Source organism: Dermacentor albipictus, chromosome 3 (genome assembly GCF_038994185.2).
Source record: "Dermacentor albipictus isolate Rhodes 1998 colony chromosome 3, USDA_Dalb.pri_finalv2, whole genome shotgun sequence".
In the NCBI taxonomy this organism is placed as follows: domain Eukaryota; kingdom Metazoa; phylum Arthropoda; class Arachnida; order Ixodida; family Ixodidae; genus Dermacentor; species Dermacentor albipictus.
Window position 1 is genome coordinate 149,837,554 of NC_091823.1, and position 23,424 is coordinate 149,860,977.

At 45.9% G+C, this 23,424-nt stretch overlaps 1 protein-coding gene across 1 annotated transcript in view; it reads left to right on the plus strand.

Moving 5' to 3' along the window:
- Nucleotides 1-416: 416 nt before the first annotated feature.
- The window catches only part of LOC139056971 (sodium-dependent low-affinity dicarboxylate transporter 1-like), a 53,180-nt gene continuing 30,172 nt past the window's right edge, over nt 417-23,424 (plus strand). The window contains exons 1-7 of the mRNA XM_070534755.1: nt 417-530; nt 4,939-4,972; nt 7,809-7,942; nt 8,803-8,952; nt 14,524-14,673; nt 19,426-19,521; nt 23,187-23,316. Of these exons, the coding sequence (XP_070390856.1) occupies nt 4,939-4,972; nt 7,809-7,942; nt 8,803-8,952; nt 14,524-14,673; nt 19,426-19,521; nt 23,187-23,316 (694 nt within the window). The 5' untranslated portion in view covers nt 417-530. The remainder of the gene's footprint in view (nt 531-4,938; nt 4,973-7,808; nt 7,943-8,802; nt 8,953-14,523; nt 14,674-19,425; nt 19,522-23,186; nt 23,317-23,424) is intronic.

Genomic DNA, 23,424 nt, shown 5'->3' on the forward strand with positions numbered 1-23,424 from the left:
ACAGATGGCCAAGAAGGAAATGATGGTTAGTGCATGGATTTCCCCAAACTTCGTCCTTTTCAATTCAAAGAACTTCGTGATCTTGATGTTTAATTTTCACCTATATATTCGGTTATAAGCGCCACAATTCACAGTGATTAGGTATGGGCAGAGCCTTATTACCTTAAACATTTAGAAATGTAGGACTACGTCAAAATTAACCTAATGAAATCAGATCAACCTTCATAAACAAAGCCCCAAGAACGTCCAAAGTCCACAAGCACAAAAACTATAGGCAAATACTAGCCTATAGTTCACATACTTGTAAATGACTAGCCGTCATTTAAATATGCGAACAATCGCAGCGCCAAATTTACAAACGTATAGTCGGAAACTCTATACCTCCTTCCGGCCATTTTGCTCACGCTCTGTGGAAGAAGAAGAACAAGAAGAAGATCGTCGAGGTCCAGCGGCAGCCATTTCACCTGCCCGGGGTCAAAGTGTGCGAGCCTCTTTCTACACCTCGAGTTCAGCCTTTGCACGTCACCAAGGTAAATAGAATGCGGTGACTATTATGCCGCTGGTAACCTTGTTAACCTAACATCATAGGCCCTGGCTTTGTCCCGAGTTGCGCTTTATCGCACTAGCTTGTGCAGCTATAGGCCTCGCTGGGCATATAAACTGTAAAGCGATTCTCCCGTTATTTCGTAGTATCCATAACACGGAGTGCAGCAGCAGTGCTGCAGGTGGCCTACGCACGCAGGCCATCTGCCTTTAATTACTGTAGCCCTTCTCGGCCGGTAGCCTTGAGGGTTCCCCTCTTCAGTCAGCTCACGCCCACAGCCGATCGTCCTTTTCTTGGTGGTCATCGCGAGCGACGGCTACAGCGTCGAGTAGATTTTAGTTTTCTGGTTCAAAAGTAAGTCTGGCATAGCACAAATTAACCTCACGTTCAACGGCCACAAGTTCTTGATAACTTTGGAATGCATGTAAGCTCGGCACTTCTGAAACTTGTTAGGCTGCGTTTCCCCTAAGTGTTTCGTATTGCAGGCAGCATAAAAATTGCGCGGTTTAAAATGCCGGAAATTTCACCTTTCCGTTGTCTATCTATCTGAATGATATTTTCGAGATTTTTTATTGCACAATGCGTTTCTTGCTTGGGGCTTGCAAAATGCGCTCCTTGACCTGTTCTGGAACGCAAGTTGAAGTTGCATGTAATCTGAAAAGGCTTAGGTGCACGTCAGGCGATTCTGGTAATATGTTACTTCCAAAGTAATTTCTGGGGCTAAAGGAATCAAATGATGGTCGCGTTCAAAGGCGAATATAAAAAGTATTTCCTTGGTAAGTGATTTTGCCATTAGCTAGCTTCTTTCGCTAATACCAGGGGCCTTCTATATCTTCCTTCTGGTCATGAAACTTCCCCGAAAGGTTTATATATGGACCGGAGGTGGTACCAGAGGCGCTGGTGTAAGTAGAAAGGGGACTGGCTGGGCTACACGATCATGCAAATCTTTCACGAAGAGAGGTGCCTCTGCAACATTTATTTCAGCTTGTTTCCAGAGTAAACGTAAAGTGTCAAGTTTTTGCAAAATAATTTAATTTGTGATGCCTTTGTGTTTAAATTACAGACGGCCCCCTCTGTAGTTTGCGGCTTTCCTTGCACAAGCCGTTTGAGTCGGTTGTCTATATTTGCCCTTTGTCTAGTTAGTTATATAGTTTAGTTATATTTGGTTAGCTTGTTTAGTAAGTTAGCTATTAGTTAATTCATCAGTACAACTAGTTAATTACATACCTTTAGTAAATATAGTTAGGTTAATAGTTTAGTTACATAACTTAGTCAATTAGTTGCTTAGCTTTGTTATTGATAGGTTAATTAGTTTTATTAGTTCAAATAACTGTGGTTATAGGTTGCTACTCCAGTAATTAGTTCAGTTAGTTTGTTACTTATTTATTTAGTTAATCGTTTAATAATACTATTTACTTCATCCGGTTTTCTTGCTGTAGTTTGATACATGATTTGTTATTGAGTTTAGTTAGTTAATGTAGCTATTAAATTAGCTGGAAATTTATGTTAGTTTAGCAATCAGTTTGATTATTAGTTAGTTATGTAATTTATTTTAGTTTGGTTGCTTTCTTTTAGTTATAGTTGCATAATCAAGTCAGTTATTGATAGGTATTCTTAGTTAGATGGATTAGTTATTCCTTAGTTTGGTTAGGTTAGGTTAGTTATTCCTTTAGTTGTAAGTTTGGTTAGTTAAGATAGTTGTTGGTTGATTAGTTTAGCTAGTTTAGTTGGCCATTAGTTTGCCACTTTACCTGCAGTTAGCTTAGTCAGTTATTAGCTGGATAATCAGTTAATTAGTTCAGTTAGCTTTGTTGTGTGTTGTCTACTTGCGTTAGTTAAGTTGGCTGTTAGTGAGTTTCGTCGAATAATTAGCTAGTTTAATTAGCTGTTCAATAATATATATAGTTTTATTTACTCAAGTAGTGCGTATACCTCTTTAATTAGTGTGCTGTGTAAGGTTACTTCTGCCATTGTAACTTGACCACACGCAGGAACACAAGAAATGGTAGGCATTGTCAATATCATGAAGCATGCTGTTTCTTCACGGAGAGAGATGGACAGTGCAATAACTGAAACAGCAGCGGCTAAAAGCAGCAACTCAAGCCTTTTACGTGTAATTACATAAAAGGGTGGCGTGAAATTGCTCTGTCACCAGTTAACCGTGAAGAGGTTCAAACTGTACCTTTTTCAATCACGAAGTGGGCCACCTTTACAAATGCAGCTGAGGCTGGAAATGAAACACGCCATTGTAGTTATTTTCAAATTATTCACGTTTAAAGGTTTAAACATTGAGCAAAATCAAGGTGGCGATTTGCACGTTGTCACGACAATATTCCCACGCTAATAATGGTAGTGGACCCCTGCGCAACAGCGGTCGCACGCGCTGAATGCCTGTGGCGTCCGTCGGGCACATGGAGGAAAGAAAAAGATACGAGGAAGCATCGCGCAAAGCGATTGAAACCAAGGGTGTCGTCCCGACATGTGACCAGAGATAAAGGCAAAATGAGGCCAGAGATAGAAGCAGAGCAGCCAAGCAGCTAGCGATCGAGCGCGCGTCGATTAAAACTAGCCATAGAATAAGGAACCAATCACCGGGCACCAAACGTCTCGCCAAATCTCGATTCCGTAATCTCAACGCAACAGGTCACGTGTTGGGCCGGCAGTGAGCAATGTACTGAGCAAATGGGCTGGCGTCACGAAGCGTTCCCTTGCCAAGGCTGGCTGCGTGACGTGTTGCTCTATCCTACCTTTTTCCTTCCTCCATGGTCGGGCGTCTGCTCCAATGACCTTCGACTTGCGGCAGCGACGCCGCAAGTGGGCGCTTTATGAAGCGCTCTTGCGGCATTGCGCTGAGTTTCGTACCAGATGAAAGGTGTTGTAGGGACGTGCGAATATGTCCAGCATTAGGACTAGCAGGAATTCGCGCTTCATACAACTCTAGCGAAATAGCTTTTTGTGAATGTCAAGCATTGACAGACAGACAGACAGACAGACAGACAGACAGACAGACAGACAGACAGACAGACAGACAGACAGACAGACAGACAGACAGACAGACAGACAGACAGACAGACAGACAGACAGACAGACAGACAGACAGACAGACAGACAGACAGACAGACAGACAGACAGACAGACAGACAGACAGACAGACAGACAGACAGACAGACAGACAGACAGACAGACAGACAGACAGACAGACAGACAGACAGACAGACAGACAGACAGACAGACAGACAGACAGACAGACAGACAGACAGACAGACAGACAGACAGACAGACAGACAGACAGACAGACAGACAGACAGACAGACAGACAGACAGACAGACAGACAGACAGACAGACAGACAGACAGACAGACAGACAGACAGACAGACAGACAGAACCGGAGAGAGAGGGCATACAGACATGGCAGATAGCCAGACAGGAGAGGACAGGGCAGGGCAGACAGGAGAGAACACAAGAGAATCGACAGAGAGAAATACAGACAAGCGGACAAACAAACAGGATAGAACAGAAAACACAGACAGACTACAGGATAAACAGGAGAAAACAAAACAGAAATAACAGACAGTCGCACAGAAGAGGACTGTGCAGACAGCACAGAACAAAATGGAAAGGACATGCAGACATGACAGACAGCCAGACAGGAGGTAACAGAATAGGGCCGATAGACAGACAAACAGACTACAAGACAGACAGGACCGAACAGAAATGACAGACTGCCCGACAAAAGAGGACAGGACCGACAGGACAGGCTGGATGGATGGATGGATGGATGGATGGATGGATGGATGGATGGATGGATGGATGGATGGATGGATGGATGGATGGATGGATGGGTGGGTGGATGGATGGATGGATGGATGGATGGATGGATGGATGGATGGATGGATGGATGGATGGATGGATGGATGGATGGATGGATGGATGGATGGATGGATGGATGGATGGATGGATGGATGGATGGATCGATGGATGGATGGATGGATGTGGTGGTAACATTTAAGTATTAGGTCGATGTAATTTTGGGCGGTGACACATCAGCGTGTGGGTGTCTATGATCCACTCAAGACGGAAGTGCGTGTGGACAGTGTCCGTGCATGTACCTGTCGTGAGAGGGCAGGTCGCCGTCTGGTAAGACTTTTCCGTCAGATTGTAGTACTATTTGTGGAATAAATGGCAGCGTGTGTAGTATTTGTTTTGGTATGTCAGAAAGCTAGAAATTTCTGTTTATTCAGCACCGAGGCCATGTCAGTGTTAATGTTGACACCGTATAGGTCATATCTGAGAAAACGGACCACAGGAATGCAGTTGCTCCATACGGCACCACATGCGAGTCGTTCTAAGAAGCGTAATCGACGACTGCCATTTACGTTTCCCTTTCCCACAGATGAAGCGCGTGGCGGCCGTGATTCGACGAGGCGGTAAGTCCTGCAGGCTTTATTGCGCACCGATGCTTTTCTTTTAAGCCTTGTTCGGCGTTCTTGTAAGGCTTCTATATTCTGCGTTGACTGTGACACAGAAGGGAGGTCGGAACACTCGGGTCGTGGAAATAGAAACAAAATTACGAAAATTTTCATACAGGAAGAATTTGTAAAACTGGTATGTAAATTTTCACTGTGAGCGTGACTATGGGTGCTATAACGTAAAGCTATTCCAAATTGTGCTATTCCAATTTTGCAATCAGCCCTCCACGATTGGTCAAAAGCTTTTTGGACCACCCCCACTTCGCATGTCTGTCACGCGACGTCACGAAAACGATGGTAGCTCCCCATTTGATATGACGTGTACGCATTGATTATGCATGATTGGACCGAAGAAAAAAAATTATTTCTGATTCGACGCCCTTTCGCCATTAACCCTCGGGCATTGGTAAAAAATTTTGGGGCTGCAGCCACTTCACCTACTTGTCACGCTACGTCATAAAACCACGAAAACTCAGCGCGTCAAGGTGACGCGTACGCGTTAAAGATGCATTATTATACCACACAATTTTTTTTTCTGAATAGCCGCAGGCTGGCCGGTTCCGAAAGGAATAAAAGATGGCTGCCGCCGATCACTCAGGCACTGGCTACTCGCACCTGCCGGAGAGCATGGGTTTATTTGCATACAATAAACCTTTTTGCGTGGCCGTGTAACGTTTTCAAGCACTTTCGGCACGTTTACGACCTCGCTCTGCCAGCTCTTCTTTGCTGAGGATCCATTTTAGCGGCATTCTTAACCCTCCGTTGCATGCCACCACAATTTTCAACCAGTCACCTCAAGCCAAGCAAGGGAAAGCGGACCAATCACAGACGCCGGCACCACCCTCTGGATGCGGTGATCGATTTTCAGTGCCCTGGCTCGGCCCCATCGAATCCCTCTCCCCTTGAGCGTGCTCCTCGCCTCTTGTCAGCCAATTAGATAAAACAAGCCGCTCACTGTAGGCAATGCTATTCGTTTTTAAAGCAAATAGAAGTGACCTCCTATGAACAAGGAAGGCGTTTGATTGGTCTGTCTAGAAAACCCTGCAGATCACCGCCCAATGCTTGCGTCGGCGGTTACGTGAATTTGACTTCAGGAGATTGGAATAAGAACATATTGGAATACTTTTACATTATAGGGCCCTATACTAGAAGAGCGCATTTAAGTTTGTGCACGTAAGCGAAGCTATTTTCCTTAAAGTATTGACAGAAAAGGCGCAGTATTAGACGCCTTCGTTATTTTCGAATAAATGTTAATGCAGTCTCGCAGTTACAAAAAATCGCGCCGCGAAAATACACTACATATCAACGCAAGGCACGAAGTACCATTTTTCAGCATGTACAGCATATGCTATACATGCTGAAGCATGGTACTTCGCGCCGCAGTCATACGAGTTGTTTCTGCGAGGACCTCAGGCAATTTTTAAGAACCGCCTGTGGTGACAAAATTATGGTCCTTGAGCTCATGTACTCGATGAGGCGGATATTAATTGCACGAGAAATGGAAATGTGTAATCGGCTAACTAAAAAAAAAAACATGAATTAACTTTTAACTTATAATTTTACAGCATGCATTGCAATTACGAATTGCAGCTGGTGAGACGGCAAGGCATACGCATTTGAATAGAACTTTCTAGATGGCACCATCTACGAGATATGCGTCATCAAACGTACGGTGAGAAGGCACAATTATCCCACTTACTTTTTTAACAAAGTGCCATTTTATGCGCAGAAGCGCGAATTTAACTGTAGTGCCAATGTATCTACTCGTAAAGTTAGGGAATTAATACCTGGAAACTGGTGTCATTCTGAAAATTTGTTCTAAGCGGATCGACTTTGTGAAGTCTCGGCTACAATTTGTAAATTGCAACATTTGCCGTAAGATTATTAATTCTACGCCTAAGTATTGAATTTTTGTTGGTCATTCAGTTCTGCTTTTGAACTTTTTTGTTAAAACAACGTCCCTTTTTAGCAGTCCTGCTCAAGAATTAGAATCGTGCTATTTGCCATGCGTGATTTTTAGATTGGTTAAAATCATTGCAGAAACATCCCGTATATAATGGATGCTATACTTTGCTTCGACTGCCTTCTAGAACTCGCATTACTTTAGGTCTCATATTCACTCACCCTCATATCAGATTGCAAATATTCAGTGTACGTTGCAGTACATGATGCAATATATTGTAGGTTATAATAAACTGTAAAAATGCGTATCGCTATAAAAATGCTTCTATGTAGATGTTCTGTCAATGAGCTAGGAATTCAGTCTGTTCAGCAATTTTGAATCACCGCTCTGTTCAATATGTCGCTGTACTTGTCGATACCAGGCTGGGAACCGTTCATGGTAATATTTGTGGTAAGTGTAACGTCTAATTAAGGGCCCAAGGCAAATAATCAGAATTGTCGACCTATAATATCTTTGTTCAGCTATAAAGCGGTTCGATGTACTTGTTATTGCTTTTTAAACAGCAGCGTTATTTTACTACCTGAATTGTGTCTTATATCATGAAAAACCAACGAACACGGGCACCAAGGAAAAGATAGGGGAAATTACATGTACTTACTAAGCGAATTAAAGAAATGTTAAACTAATGGCAATAAAAATAGATGAAAAGCAACTTGCCGCAGATGGGGAACGTCCCACGTCTACGAGTAACGCGTGTGACGCGTAATGCGAAAAAATTGTTCTTCGTGACCAACAAGGTTGAAATCGTCTACATTTTTATGAAAATTATCCAAAGTGCCTTCAAACGCGCTTAGACCGCATCTCTTTTTTTCCCCTGTTTGCACGATGAAGGCGGCAAGCTAGGATCGCTAGCCAGACGGATCCGATGTCGCTGCCCCCAGCCGGGTGTCCCGTCGGTGCGAGCCAGAAAATGCGCCGCCGACGGCACCCTCATCGCAGCAACATTCATGGCGCTGTTCATCCAGGTAGTGTGTCAAGAACGAAGACAGGTGCGGCTGATAACGATGCGAGATTACCACGTAGCTGCTCTCACCTTAGCGAGTCAGCTGCACGTTGAACGAATGTGCACTCGGAACGCACGCATGCTCGTGACTCACTGGCGCGACTGTGAGCAACTCTTTGAAACCGTTTGGCAAGCGTCGCGAAGGAAGTACCCGAGTGCTGACTATAGATTTCCTTAGCTGGAGTCTTGTAAACACCCATGGCACGACCCGAGACCAATGCGTAAACCTGGCATCGGAACCAGCGTAAACTTGGTAAGAAACAACATCAGCAGTAGCCCGGTCTTTCATGGGCGCCGTTACGTGCGGTATACGGGTTGCTTGGTGCTATCATACAATGTTTCCTACAAAATTTACCGAAGGACTATTCCGGTGACTATGTCTACAGGAATCGCAAGTGTGGGCGTTCGGGCAGTAGGGTAACAGTGGGCACTGCAGTGACTCGCTCAAGCTCCGTCCTCATGGCTTCGAACGGTTTTCTAACCTTGTAAATCGATCATTTTCAACAAAATATAGCGTGTGAATTGCAGCAAATTGCTATGACTATGCATGTGTGCTGAAACGTATTGTCATCACGTGTCTAGGGAAAAAATGAGATTCCTTTGCGATTTTAACGGATCAAGCGTAATAAGGCCACGAAGGAATCTAAAGGAATCTAAAGCCACAAGCACCCAGATTAGACAAATCCATGTACCACCCATCGTCTACATGATACAGCTGAGCGATCATGGTGCCGGAATTGGTGGCTATAGGCCGCTCTTCCACATACAGTCTTGGGCTCAGCAAGAACAGCTGATCGATATCTTTGGCTGCGGGGTGCGCAGGACGCGAAGCACGTGTTCTGCATCGCGCTGATGACGTGCCTGTGGATACTGGACACGCTGCCGTTGGCTGTGACAGCTTCGCTGCCGCTGGTGGTTCAGCCTCTGCTCGGCCTCGCTGACTGCGACCAGGTGGCCTTCTGGTTCCTGAGTGTGAGTTCGCGATACTTCCAGCGCTTTCGAGTTTGCCGGTGGGGTTTGTGAGAACATTTTAAGTGCAGCGAAGTTCCCGGTTCCGCAGGACCTTATGCTTTGCATAAAAAAAACTATTGGTAAATATTGGGAATTACGTCCTAGTTCCGCAGCCACCGTGGGTATCACGTCGCTGCACGTGCTCGGACGGCTCTGCGCTCGTTGCGTTCTTGCTTATATATATAAATAAATATATATATATATATATATATATATATATATATATATATATATATATATATATATATATATATATATATATATATATATATATATATATATATATATATAGTACCGTAATCATACTGCACAGGAAGTGGGTTCACAAACACACAAAGGCATACGCGCGAAGGGAAAGTACAGACAAGTGTTTCGTTTTATTCCATTCCTATGTGCCTTGTCTTTTTGTTGCACTAATTTTCATCAGGAATGCAAAACTATTAGTCTAACAATCGATTCCGTTAGAGTTCAGTTCTTAGGCGGCTGTCCCTGGGTTGAGCATCGGCGCTCCTCGGTGTAACCGCGCGAACGCGCTCGTGCCGCTGCACTTCTCGCGCCTTCCTCATCGTCTTCTTCCGCAGCTGGCTCCGATGCCATTCGTCACGCCAGCGTTCTCATACTGACCCTCGCGCTCGTGCCACAGCTCGCGCCACTCATCATGCCAACGTTCCTAAACGGCTCCTCCTCCTGCGAAGGCATTGACGCTACTGGCCACTGCCAGTCGGTGCGGTGATTTCGGTCTCAAATTCTTTGCCTCGATGCATCGCGAAATGAAAACACATATACAGCTGCGCTGAAATATCGAATTAAGGAGGGTAGCTGTGGGTGAAGAAATATCAGACAGACGCTGGTGCATGGTGTTCACAAACTATATTTTTAGCCGAGCCCGCTCAATCAGGCGGAAGCCGGATTCCACCGATTACATTCACTATAAGGGCAGCAGGAAGCGGTACCCCTCGCCGCATAGGTCTCTCACTAGAGAGGACTCCGTAGCTTGGAGGCTGCTACAGACGGGTGCATATCCGAACTTAAACACCCTCAGCAAAATACAACCCACACAATACAGTGACAAATGCCCATGGTGCCAGGACACACCCACGCTCTACCATATAACGTGGGCCTGCCAGAAAACAAATGCGGCACCAATAATACCAAACCCGAGTGCGGAGCAATGGGAAGGAATGCTCTCCAGCGACCGTCAGTACGTCCAACTAGGGCTGATCCGACGGGCCCAGCTGGCAGCGGCATCCAGCGGAGCCCTGGACTAGGGGCAGACGGCCATTGCCAAGAAGATGGAAGACACCATCTGACTCCGCGAAATTCATAGAATTTTCTAGAGCTAAATAAACGTTTTTCCTCCTCCTCCTCCTCTCGCGCACCGTCAGCTTGCTTGGTGTGCACTCGTCGTGTTTTGTGACCGGGCCATTGTTGCACGTAATAGTGCACTAAATAGCCCCGCTTCTAGCGAAGAAGCCGTGACCTGGACGAATGGCGAAGCACGGATAGCGGTAGTGCAAAACGCACGCGGTGGATAGGAAGCGTGCGTTTGGCAATGGCTTCTTTGATGCCTCTAAACGCAGTCAACACTGTCGTTCTAGGCCATGAGTGTATTCGGTGCCTTGAGGACCGCGAGAAGGTCGTGGAGAGGTTGTAGTATATTGGCGCAGCGAGGAATGAGGCTTCAGTAGTAGTTGGCGAGGCCAAGAAATTCGCACAGCTGCCTGGGGTTGAATGGCTGAGGAAATTCACGGATGGCTGTGACGCGGGTCGGGAGTGAACGAAAGCCGTGTGCGTTGACGTGATGGCCGAAGAAATTCAACTCCGTAACGCCAAACTCGCCCTTCGGACCGTTACCGACAAGACCAAACTTGCTCAGTCTTGCGAGCAGTTGACGTAGATGGAGCTAATAAGCCTCGGCTGTGATGCTGTAGACGAAGATGCCTCAAAGATAGGCAAAGAAGCATGTCAAGCCGCCTAATACCTGGGGCCGTATAACGTAAATCTATTTCAATGTCTTATTCCAATCTCCTGATGTCAAATTTGTGTAACCACCGACGCAAGTATCGGGCGGTCACCAACAGGGTTGTCTGAACAGGCCAATCAAACGCTCTCTTAGTTTATAGGAGGTCACTTTCCTTTGCCTTGAAAACGAATACCATTGCCTACGTTGAGCGGCTTTTTCTTTGTAGTTGGCTGCCAGCAGGCGAGGAGCACGCTCAAGTGGAGAGGCTGTCGATTATTTCCGCCAGTGCACTGGAAATAAATAACCGGATGAAGAGGGCGGCGCCGGCGTCTGAGATTGGTGCGCTTTCCCTTACTTAGCTTGCGGTGGCTGGTCGAAAATCGCGGCGGCTTTCAACGGAAGCTTAAGAACAACGCTATAATTAATCCTCAGCAAAGACGAGTTGGCAGAAGGAGATCCTAAACGTGCCGAAAGCACTCGAGAACATTACATGGCCACGCAAAAAAGTTTTATTATACGCAATTAAATCCATGCTCTCCGGCAGGTGCGAGTCGCCAGTGCCTGAGCGATCGGCGGCAGCCATTTTTGATTCCTTTTGGAATGGGGCAGCCTGTGGCTATTCAGAAGAAAATTCAGTTTTGTTCGGCATAATAATGCATCTTTAACGCGTAGTACACGCCACTTTACGAGGTGAATTCTTGCGGTTTTGTGACGTCGCGTGACAGGCAAGTGAATTGCGTGCGGGCCGAAAGCTTTTCACCAATAACCGAGGGCTTATGCCGAAAAGGTGTCGAATCAGAAACAACAATTCTTTTTTGTTCGGTCAAATCATGCATATTCATTGTGTGCACGTCATATCAGGTGGGTAGCTATCCCAGTTTTCGTGACGTCGTGTGATAGACAGGTGAAGTGGGGCTGGTCCAAAAAAGTTTTTGACCAATCGCGGAGGGCTGATTGCAGAATTAGAATAAAAATGTTTGGCATAGTTTTACGTTACAGCGCCTCCGGTCAACGAAACGCTGAAAGGTGTGGACCGCATTACGAAGACCGGAAGGTACGCGTAGATATTCGAACAGGCTGAACGGTGTTATAATGGCGGTGTTAGGGATATCTGAGGGTTCCACAGGAATAGGGTGGTAGGCATTCACCAGGTCGGCCTTGCTAGGAATGGTGCAGCCATACAGTGGCTGCGTAAAATCGTGAATGCGAGATATTGGGTACGGTCCCGGCTGAGTGGTCTTGTTGAGAGCACGGCAATCGGCGCAGGAGTGCCAGTCATCGGTCTTCTTGAGCCCCACATGGAGTGGCGAGTCCCAAGGACTGGAGGAGGGACTAAATATGAAGCCAAGGTCAAACATGTGTTCAAACTCCTGTTTGGCTGGCGACAGCTAGACGATCCTTGCGCGAGGCGATGAGTTCGAGCAAACACGGGAGGGGGCCAGTCGTGACGATATCAAGTGTGATGCTGTAAAGGTATACGTTCACACTTGGCAAACCGCAAGCGGACGGAAAAGCCAAAGCGGCCGGATAATCTTTTTCGCGCATGTACAAAACGTTCACATTTGTTTCGCCACTGCAGCGGAAACCACTTCCGCTTTCGCCCACATCTATCTAGTTTGCGTACGTTTGTCCGCGTGGTGGCACTGTTCATCACACTATTTCAAGACATACGTTCATTCATTGACCCATCAGTTACTAAAAGCTACCATTTCGCGCAACTGCGCGTGTCGTTTTTAACTTTCGTCCACCACGGAAGATAAACGAGACATAGTTTCGATAGCTTTGGCTAGTTGCTTTTTCTAAAAATAGGCAATGAGCAATGGAACATGTTAAATTTTACGACCGGATGTTTACATGCGATTGCAGCTTCCGGTAAAGCGGAACGTCCTTCCGCTCCGCCTGGGCGAAAAAATGGGTCCGAGACCGATTTTTTCGCCGCCTGGTTTTCCGCCCGTTTCTCCGCCTAGGCGGGCGGATTTTGTCAAGTTTTTTCCGCTTCCGCCTGCTCCGACACCAAATGTGAACGCAGCCTTAGTAAGCGACCGAAGACTGAAAGGAGGGCGTCGGAAGACGTCCGGAAACACGGCAATGACGACTGACCAAGGCTCGGGAGTGGCCAAGTGCACCTACTGAAGCCGGAGCGGTGGAGCGCGACAGGAACCGCCTTGTACAGTTAAGCTCGTCTCGAAGTCCAAGATATGGCTGTGCCGCTCGTCGAAAACGAGCTTGTAGTGTCAGGGAAAGTCGGCTCCGATGATGTGCCTATGCACGGCCACGATGACAAAAGTGCAGCCAAAGGTACGTCTGAAGCCGATATCAAGAGTCATCGAGTTTAAGCCGCAGTTCCGGATGGTCGATCCGTTGACCACGGTGAGAGGAGGTGAGTCGGGAGGATGGCGGCGCTCAGCCAACGTAGGAGAAAGGACGCAAATTTCGGCGCCATTATTGACGAAGTGGTTTGCGCGTGAGCGATAGAAACGGTGGTACCAGTAAAGCGTAACGGGGGGAGGAGAGTGGCGTCCAGAGTGGCCGGGGCTGGGGCTATGAAGTCGTGACGAAGAAAGCGGCCGGCGTGTTCGAATGGCAGTGACCTCAACTGTTAGTAGCACTACTTGTCGTGTAAGCTCCTCGTTAGCTTCGAGGAGATGCGCATAGCTGTCGCCAGCCGCAGTGCCGTGGGTCGGAGGGTCAGCGAGGCGATGAACTTCGGCCACGTAGGGAAAACCGACATCCATAATCTTGTCGGCCAACTAAGAGATTCCAGCGTCGAGGACGAAGACGTGGTCAGGATCATGCGCGCCTATGGTGGAAGGCGCTGCAGCAGAAGTTCCTGGAGAAGTACGCAGTCGATTGAAGGAACCGGGTCTGCAGCAAAGGCTTTCATGCGACGCAATAAGTCGGTAGGTTTGCGATCACCGAGCTCCTCCAATGTAAGAAGTTGCTGTAATCAATGTCACTCCGTTTAAGTGGTGCGCTGGGTGAGCGTTGTCTTAAAGTGGTCATAGGAGGGGTCGACGGTGAGGAGCGTAGAACATCGCGAACAACCGCAGCAGTAGTAGGTGGAAGCACTCCATCGACGTGGTCGAATATGGTCAACAGTGAACTGATGCTGTGGCGATGGAACAAGGATTCAATGGTAAGGAACCAAAGTTCCGAGTCCGACGACCAGAATTCCCGGAGCTTGAGAGCGGAGACCTCGAGGTGGAGGGGTTGGTGGCGTTGACGGGAGTACTTGATCGAGAGAATCCGAGGTCATGACTGACTGGATAGAAGGTGGACTGTGAAGACAGTGGGGCTCGAGCTCCTGGCGGCGGTAGGCCCAGCGAAGCAGCTGATGCACCCGGATCTGAGAGCGATGACGCGAAGTCGGCTGGGAGGCCTGTCAAGAATGTCAATTTTGTGTTTCTAAGTTCTCACATCTACACGCGGCCATCCTTTGTCCCTGCCTAGAAATCAGTGGCTTTCTGATGCAGAGGTCAACAAACGTGCTTAATAACAAATCAACTGGCAGACGTTGCCCGTCTTAACCAATTCCCACGTGTCACGACTCCATTTCCTCCGTGGCGCAGCCCCGGTTCCTGTGGCTACTGTGCCTGCACCTGGCCGTCAGCGTGGTGGACACGTCAGCGCTGACCCTGAGGGCCGCCAGCCGCGTCGTTGAGCTGTTCGGAGGGAGCTTCCGCAACCTGCTAGCCGTCATCGTGCTCTTCACCTTCGAGGTAATATACATAACTAGGTGCGCGCGAATAGGGATATATTTAGACCGCATCGAGTACAAATCGAATAGGGCCCAAAGTGAATTGAATTACATATTATATCTAACAGTTTTCGATTTTTTTTCGAATAATGAGTAGTCGTTATCATCATTAATACAAAATGATGTTCACATCAGATAATCTTTAAGGTTAGCAAGCTTCTATCATTGTATAATAGGTTATGAAGGGTTGTTTATTAACTATCACTGCATAATAGGTTATGAAGGGTTGTTTATTAAAAACACGAATTGAAGATCAGAAACAACAAGTAGTTTCTTAGCATGCACAGGGCTCTTCAGAGAGTGCGGACGATCTCTGTACAGCCTGAAAAGTAAGGCTACCTAAGTGACGTAGCCTGCTCCACTACGCAAGTTCTCATGTATTACGTCCATACTATGCCCGCGAGGCTCAGAATTTACCGTACTTTTGATCCAGGTTTATTTGGGCGCACTAGATGTTTTGAAATATTCGAAAAGTATACAAGAAATATTTCATTTACTAATAGTGACTATTTGATTCGTTATTTGAAATTTTCAAATATTCGCACACCCTATGCATAACTGACAGCGATGCTAATAATTAGAGATATGTGAATACGCCAAATTTTTAGTATGTATCAAGGTGTCATTGCTATTTAAGTGGTATTCAATTTTATAATATCGTATTGTAGATAACAAATATTCAATTTTTTTCTACTAACCGTCATTGCTTAGAGGCTATGGTGTTGAGCTTCTGAGCACGAGGTCACGGAATTGAATCCAGGTCATGGTGGCCGCAATTCAATGGGGGCGAAATGCGAAAACGCCCGTGTACATAGATTTGGGTGGACGGTAAAGAACTCCATATGGTCCAAATTATTCTGGAGTCGCCCACTACGGCGTGCCTCATGATCAGATCATGGTTTGGCACGAAAAACCCCATCATTTATTTTATTAATAATTAAATCATAACGGTAGTATGGCACTTTCGCAGAGTTGTTCAAATGTATAGCAAAGGTGCTTATTTATTTCACAACCATTTAGCTTCACACAACTGTTTGTCATAGCTTGCCCCCCATTTTTGCTAAATGTAACTTTGGTGCCATTTGCGGTTCTGCCCGTGAAAGGGGCTAAATCCTGCGCTTTCGTAAAACAATTGTAACAAAACCGAGTGCATGGATACATAATCCATTGTGAAATCCCCAATAAGCCCACCCACTTGAGACTTCGCCTACACACTACCCATTAACTTATTCTTATTCTCTCTGAACAGAAACACGTTGCCTCTTTTGGTGCACCGAAGGCATCGAACGAACACGGTAGCACGCAGGGAAATAGCTTGAGAACGAAAAGTCATTTATTTTTTGTAACGTTTTCATTTAAGCCCGTAGCGTTAAACTTTCGGGACACATTGCATGCGAAATTCCCCTCATCACTATTAGATGTGAAGATTGTACAACGCAGGGTTCTTTCCGCGCATCGGGAAACGTACCTAATAACGGTGAAGTGACATTTCGTGACATTTTTAAATGCTTTTATTGCGAAGGTTGTATTTGATGCACGTACATTGAACGTCGCACAAAAGCTTACATTGTAGTCCGCATATCATTGCTAACTTTATCTCGGTAGCACCTGTAGGTATGCAACGGCTGCTTGCAAAATTTTGGACCGCTCGTAAAAGTTCATTATATATATATGCTCCGGAGCGCTCGATCAAGCAAGTTATTGTAGAGGACGTAGTCAAGTGGAAACACAATGAATTTTACGTTCACGTTGCCCATAGCCTGCCCCTTATTTTTACTAAATGTAATCTAAATGCAATTTTTATTAAATGTAATCTCGGGACAGTGGGAAACGTATCATGAAGAGTTTACACAACAGTTTCAAGCACATGTTTCAAGAATATATTTTAAAAGGGTGCATTTTATCCACAGATATTTCACTTCACACAAAAATGCCCCAAAGCTTCCCCTACATCTTTGATAAATTCAATTTCGGTGGCGTTTGTATTTATGTCAGGGCAGTGCATGGGTTACATTTTGCGCCACTCGTACGGCACACGCATAATGCTCTAGAGCGCTTGCATTCGTAATTTATTGCGAAACCGCAATAACCCAACCCACATTGAACGTTGCCTAACATCACCCATTGCCAGGCCCTTACTTTCACCAAGCAGAGACAAGGTGCCTCTCTTAGTTCTTCGAGGACACAGGGCGACCTTCGTACAAGGCATAAAAACACCAAAAAAGACGAAGATACGTGAATAATTCGTAGCGCTCCTGATTAGGCAAGTAAAATTAAAATTTAGGGACACATTGCATTTAGAGCACCCGGAATTTCTGTCAAGTATAAAGATTGTGGAACTTTGCTGTTCTTTCCGTGCATTGGGAAACGTAGCTACTAACGGCAGCGTGATATTCGGGAGCACTTTTTTCACAACCTTTTTTTTTCCGCAATAGCTGTATTTGATCCACACGCATTTACCTTCGCACACAGAGTTTCCATTGTGGCCGACATATGTTTGGTACGCTTGATCTCCGAGGAATAAGTAGACACGTGGCGGCATCGGCCAAGTTTTTCACCGCTCGTAAAAAAGAAACACTCTTCACGCTCGGCAGCACTTACATGCGCAATTTAGTATGAACGCCGCAATTATTCCACATATTGCGAACTTTGCGTAGACATATTAGCCATAGCCTGCCCGTTTTTTTCCACAAGAATTAAACAAGTTGTCTGTTTTACCAAAAACTCAAGGAAAACCACATAAACGTAAGGAAGAACCGAGGGTTCCACAATTATTTGTACCGTTTCTATTTAAAGTAGAAAAACCACCGTTTTGCCACGCACTGCACTTAACTTTCCAACTAATTTCATCAAGTTTGAAGCCTGCGGCTTGTGCAGTTATCCTAGTGAATTGCTGCAGTATGCCACTGTGGAACGCTTAGACAAGCGTCTTTCTACAAAGGCTGTAATTAAGCTAGGGATTAAACATTTATCGTTCGTGTCACTCGAGACTCTTTCTACTTCAACTAAATAAAGTTCTCGTGCTTCGCAAACTTCACCAAGGAACAGCAACTACATGTCTTGTGTAAAACATAAAGATTGAGTAACAACGAGTATTCTGTATTTATATTTAAAGCACATAATAATACCTTAGACACTTCGAACTCTCAACACACGTCACACACGGAATTGCTCTTATTTCTTCAAAATACGAAATCTACGCTATGTTTAGTCCGCCCACAGAAATGAGACAAAAATTGAAGCGATTCATATGTTTTTATAACAAATGGTTCTCGGCGCAAAAAATAAGACGCAGACAACAGAACAAAACCATGGACAGGCGCACTCATTATTTCTTACGCTTAAAACGATTTCTAAAAGCCATGTACCAACTAGCCTGGCAGCAGGCGTTAATAAATATATGTTTCTATATGGGCCAAAAAAAAGAGTGCCTAACTATTTTCATTCGACCGCTAATTGGCACAAATATTTCAACATTTGCCTTCTGATTGAACTTAACAATCTCCACATATCTTCAAAGCATCGACTTCGTGAATGATTTCCTTTTTTAATAAAACCGTGAAAACTGGCATTTACCATTCTTTGGCGGTTCTACTCGCAATAACAGCTTCATTGTAAAATGTAAAATCGTTTGAACAGCCTCCAACCAGGCACCACCCGCAGCTACGAACTTCGTGGAGGCAGGTAATTTTCTTGCTCGACCTACGAATGCTTCCAAAGCTTACAGATACGGATCCACCGATGTTTAGTAAATTGCGAAATGTCAAACACAAAAGAAAAAAAAGTGCCCGAAATGAAGCCGAAAACCACGCGTGCTTACACGATGATGACCTGGCTGCTCAGACGTTACGTAGACGGAAAAAAATGTATAGGAATATTTATTGTGGTGTAGTAATACGCGATATTACATGAAGTATTAACAAGAGTCCTGCTCCTCGTGTTGCTTCCCATTCTATTTTCACAACAAGTATGAACCAACTAGTACACCGAGTATTCCCAGGGTCCGTGTCTTCTATATTGCACCCTGCTTTCTCTCCTGCTCGGTTTTCAACGACGCCTATTCCGTTGCTAGATAACACTTCTGCAACGTGGTCCGCGCGGTAAGAACACACTTCTCTGCCCCGTCTTTAGTTCATGTTGAAGCCCGTCGTATTAAAGCTCTAAAACGCGTATGAACTAATTGCCCCTGAAAACAAGCAGGATACAGCAAAAACGTTGTGCGACACGTACTAATACCACATGCGCATTTACCTCTGATACCACTGTGGCTATGCAGTTCTGTTCTCAAAACGGCGCAGCAGTTTTGAGAACAGTTCGGGAGATTGCAAAGCACGGCGGCGACGATAGCTATGCTTAACTCACTCATCAAGCGGTTGTCATTGTAAAAAATTACTTCCGAAACCTATCCAGACCTAATGGGGTACATTGTTGCAATGCGCGAACGGACGAAATAGCAAAATTATTCAGTCAACGCCCCGGGTGACGAGATCTCAAGGGAAGAGGCACCTGTGACCGCAAGTGCTTGAATCTTATAAAATGGTTACTTATATTCTACGAACAAGCAATACTTCAGGCTCCAGGAAGGGTTCGCAGAAACGTTATCTATCACTCAAGCTCGACTTTCGCGACGTTAGAACATCCTCTCATTGGTTCCGTTATCGAAGCGTCAAGCCAGGAACGGACTCGGGCAACTCGACGCTGCCTTCTCCCGCAGATGACGCTGTTCCTGGACGAGGCCCTGTGCTTGCTGCTCCTGTGGCCTCTGGCCGAGGCCGTAGTGCGACACATGCATTTCTTCCAGGGCACTCCGGTGAGCACGGCCGTGAGAGCGGGTTTCGCAAGCGAGGACGTGCCGCCGACGCCATGGTCGATGAAGGGGCGAAATGTACGTTTGAGTCTCGTGCCGGTGGTTCCACGAATTCCGGTTTATTCCTACTTGCGAAGTCGCGATGGTATTTCAGAGCAGCACTGGGTCCATGCTAACAAGAAGCACTTACGCCACATTTCTTCTCAACAGAGAATCTCTGTCCATCTCAATGCGGGACATATTAGCGAAAGCGGTCGGTCCGTGATAAAGAGCGCTAAAATACCACATGAATCGTGAACTCTACCCCTGAAGTCTGGGTTTCCTCGTGATTTGAACCTCAGTCCAACGCCTGAGAACCATGTACATTGCATCATAAGTCGCAACAGCTACACGCGAAGTACCATTTAAAACAGGAAATGCGGTCTGCGCGAGGACGAGAATCGTGGATGCGTGTATATACGTCAAAGAGAGAAAGAAAGCGTCAGAAAAATAACCGACTACTGATGGTCGGACCGCGTTAGCAGATCTGTTGGGAGCACCTCCAAGGATTGAATCTGACAGGGAAAATACAAAATACCACATTAGTAGTGACGTGCCTCCAAATGCGCGGCACCTGATCGCAAACTGCCCCGGTTTCGATATTTGCGGTCGGCCCCCTGTAAGTTCCAAGAGGGGATCAGGCTGTCTACCGCCATTGTGCGCAGGCGCCTCCTGAGCTTGCGGAGTTTCACCCAGGAGATTGATATTCTCCACGGTTTATGAACTGTAACCATCCATTATTCTGTCCTTCGTGAATAAGGCTAAGTGTCATCTTCAATCAACAAAGTTCTCTAATAAAGGGAAGCTTTCTTTGCCTACCCGGCTGCTGCTGGTGCTTGATGCATATATTAGTGAATATATATACGAATCACTTATGTCCGCCGAATACAAGTGCCAGCAAATGGGCTTATACAGGGGTCCCAGCTATGATGCACAAAGATTTAGAAATGTGCAAATGCCACTTAGCTGGACAAAACCAAGGTAATGTTGTTTGCCGTCGCATTGATATACACAGGTTTTTTCTTGCATTCAACCTAACTACTTAATTAGTCTTCAATAAATATTCAACTTCTCTAATATTATAATTAGATTAACAGCGTCGATGAGACATGAAAAACTCACGATGCAGCTTTATGTTGCTCAATACAAGCTACATAAAAGGCTTTTTTTTCCGAGCGTGAAAGAAGCCCGTAAATACAAGCAATGTGCCTCGAGTGGCCAGTCACGCAGTAGTGCGAGAGATAAACCACTGTCACAAAGTCTTCAACAAACGATGCTCTAATTCGGAGTGCCCGAGTGCCCTACAAAGTCTGGGAATGCCCTTAGAACAATGGTACGACTCCGTTAACATGGCGCACTATGCTGCAGTCAGAGCTGAGAATTCCCTAAGTTCGCATAACTGAATGTTACTGGCAGACACTTTTTCGCAGTACGTGAAAAAGACCCCACTTTCGTTTCGAACTGCCATGAACTTTTCTATATCTGGTTCATGCGACATTATGACATACCTGTTCTCGAGATCTTCAGCAGGAACGGAATGCCTATGCTACAGAAAGACAGGATCTTGAATCAACAACCAGCGATTCCTCATCTCTGAAATACAAAACGATACTCTGCATAGGTAGTTCTCGTCGAGGCGGAATGCTACGAGAAACCTCTACGACCGCATCCATTCAGGTGCACATGTTGCAGTCGTCGTCATTGAATGACAACTGTTTTCACATGCTGCCACAGAATGCAAGACGCTTCGCCCTCCGAGTGTGAAAGGCCTTCGAAAAAAAAAAACGAACGGCAAAAGTAGCATTACTGAACACCAGAATCTGGTTTCTGCTTTATTGCTTCAAGCCCACAATTTTCACCATGTGGGTTCGCAAATCGTTTGAAATTAACTCTTGGAACTTATAAGCTTATACAGGTAGTTTTAGGGGCATTTTTTCTCACTCAGGACAATTACGCACAAGAGGGCAGACGATCATAATGGCTTCGTTCAACGAAATCGCCCACTTCGCACCACAAACGCAGATAGTGCCCGAGCAGGCAACATGATTTTTTTTAGCTGCGTGTTTTGCCCCTCGATGGTTTTGCAAAATATTTTAGAGAATACGGTCTGAAGTGCTCATATTGCAAAATAGGCCACACTTCGAAAGGACGCGTGCTAATAAGATCCAGCCGGCGTAGTCTTGGTGAATGGCTTCGGCGATAACATTATGGTGCAGAATGGGTGCCCAATCGTAAAAGTTAGTTAACTGAAATTGATTTCTCTAGATCCTTGCAGCAACTGGAGCGTACTTTGCTTTCGCTATATTGGCTTCATGTGCTACCAAGCTCGCGTCACATAAGCAATAGCGATCGGCATGTGCCCTCTGCTAAACGTGTACGTAATTATCTTGCCTACCCTCTAGAAGGTGACGCGCCCACTGAAGCGCAGTGGTCATAGGCAATGAAAAGTTTGGGCGCGACAATGCCGTCGTCAGACAGCCATTGTTCATGCTGGCAAGCAAAGTGTGTATACCTAAATATTTATGTGGTCCACATATACAATGCCCCGTAAAGTGTGTTTGTCCTTGACTTTCAACAACGCTTAAAGTACATTGGTCATAAACAACGGCTATTAGTGGCCACCGAATTGACCTCATTGTTTTAGTGCTGACCTGACTAGCCATGATAGGACGCAATAGTTCTGCGGAAACCCGCAAGCGGGAGAGAAGTAATTAATAAGGGGAAATGAGACGTCCACCCAAACATAGCTGAGTGCTACAAAGGAAACCCATACAGGTTCCTCGAAAGAAAGGCCTCGCATTTGAAGGAAAATCCGTCCTGGTCCGGTACTCGAACCCGGGACCACCGCCTTTCCGGGGCAGCCGCTCTACCATCTGAGTTAAGCAGGCCGCTAGCATATGGCAGGGCGAAGTTGAATTTGTCAACAACTCGACGCAAAGGCAAGAGTTTGCCCTAATAGTTCTGCACAAACTTGCAAGGTGGAGCGAAGTAATTTAATAAAGGGAAATGAGACGTCCTGCCGTGTGCTAGCGCCCTGGTTAGCTCAGATGGTAGAGCGGCTGCCCCGGATAGGCAGTGGTTCTAGGTTCGAGTCCCGGATCAGGACGAATTTTTCTTCAACTGCAAGGCTTTTATTTCGAGAAACCCGTACGCGTTTCCTTTGTAACACTTTGCTACGTTTGAGTGGACGTCTCATTTCCCTGATAACCACGATTATACCTGGGATTGACTTAGTTCAGCCATTACTGTTTCAAAATGTTACGACAAACTTACAGTGCTTCTACGTAAGGTGAAACCTAGCGTAAACTTATATCACTTCTGAACCTAATTACCTCTTCACTTCTGTATGTTGGCCCGTCACGTCACTCTCAGCCTTCTTCGAATAAAAAACAATTGGTCAAAGATTTTTCGCACACTTATCAGCAGTATTTGATTCTACCCAACAGTTGCCTCCACCTGAAGTTGAAAGTGGAGTTATACTTCTCTGGGAGGTTAGCATGTAATGTCACATAAGTTGGCGTGGCGAACGAGTTATGATTTTGGAACCTGTCAATATTGCTCGAAGCATGTTCGAAACCCCCTGACGATTCCAACGAAAAGCTAAAAAGGCAAAATCGTGACGCCTGCAGCGGAGTACGACCTACGAGAGATTGGGAGCCCGAGCGCACCTGCAGCAAACCTTCCCGGAGTCGACGAGCTACTCCACTGCCAACCCCACCAAATACGTCGTCACCCAGTCTCAGGCTGGCACTTCTTCCTGTGAGTACTTCTATAATAAAGGAATACTTAAGAGGAAGCTCCACTTCTCTCCGAACTGCGATGCCGCCTATTCAATGGATGTAAAAGGCATTTGGGACAACTGCTGGA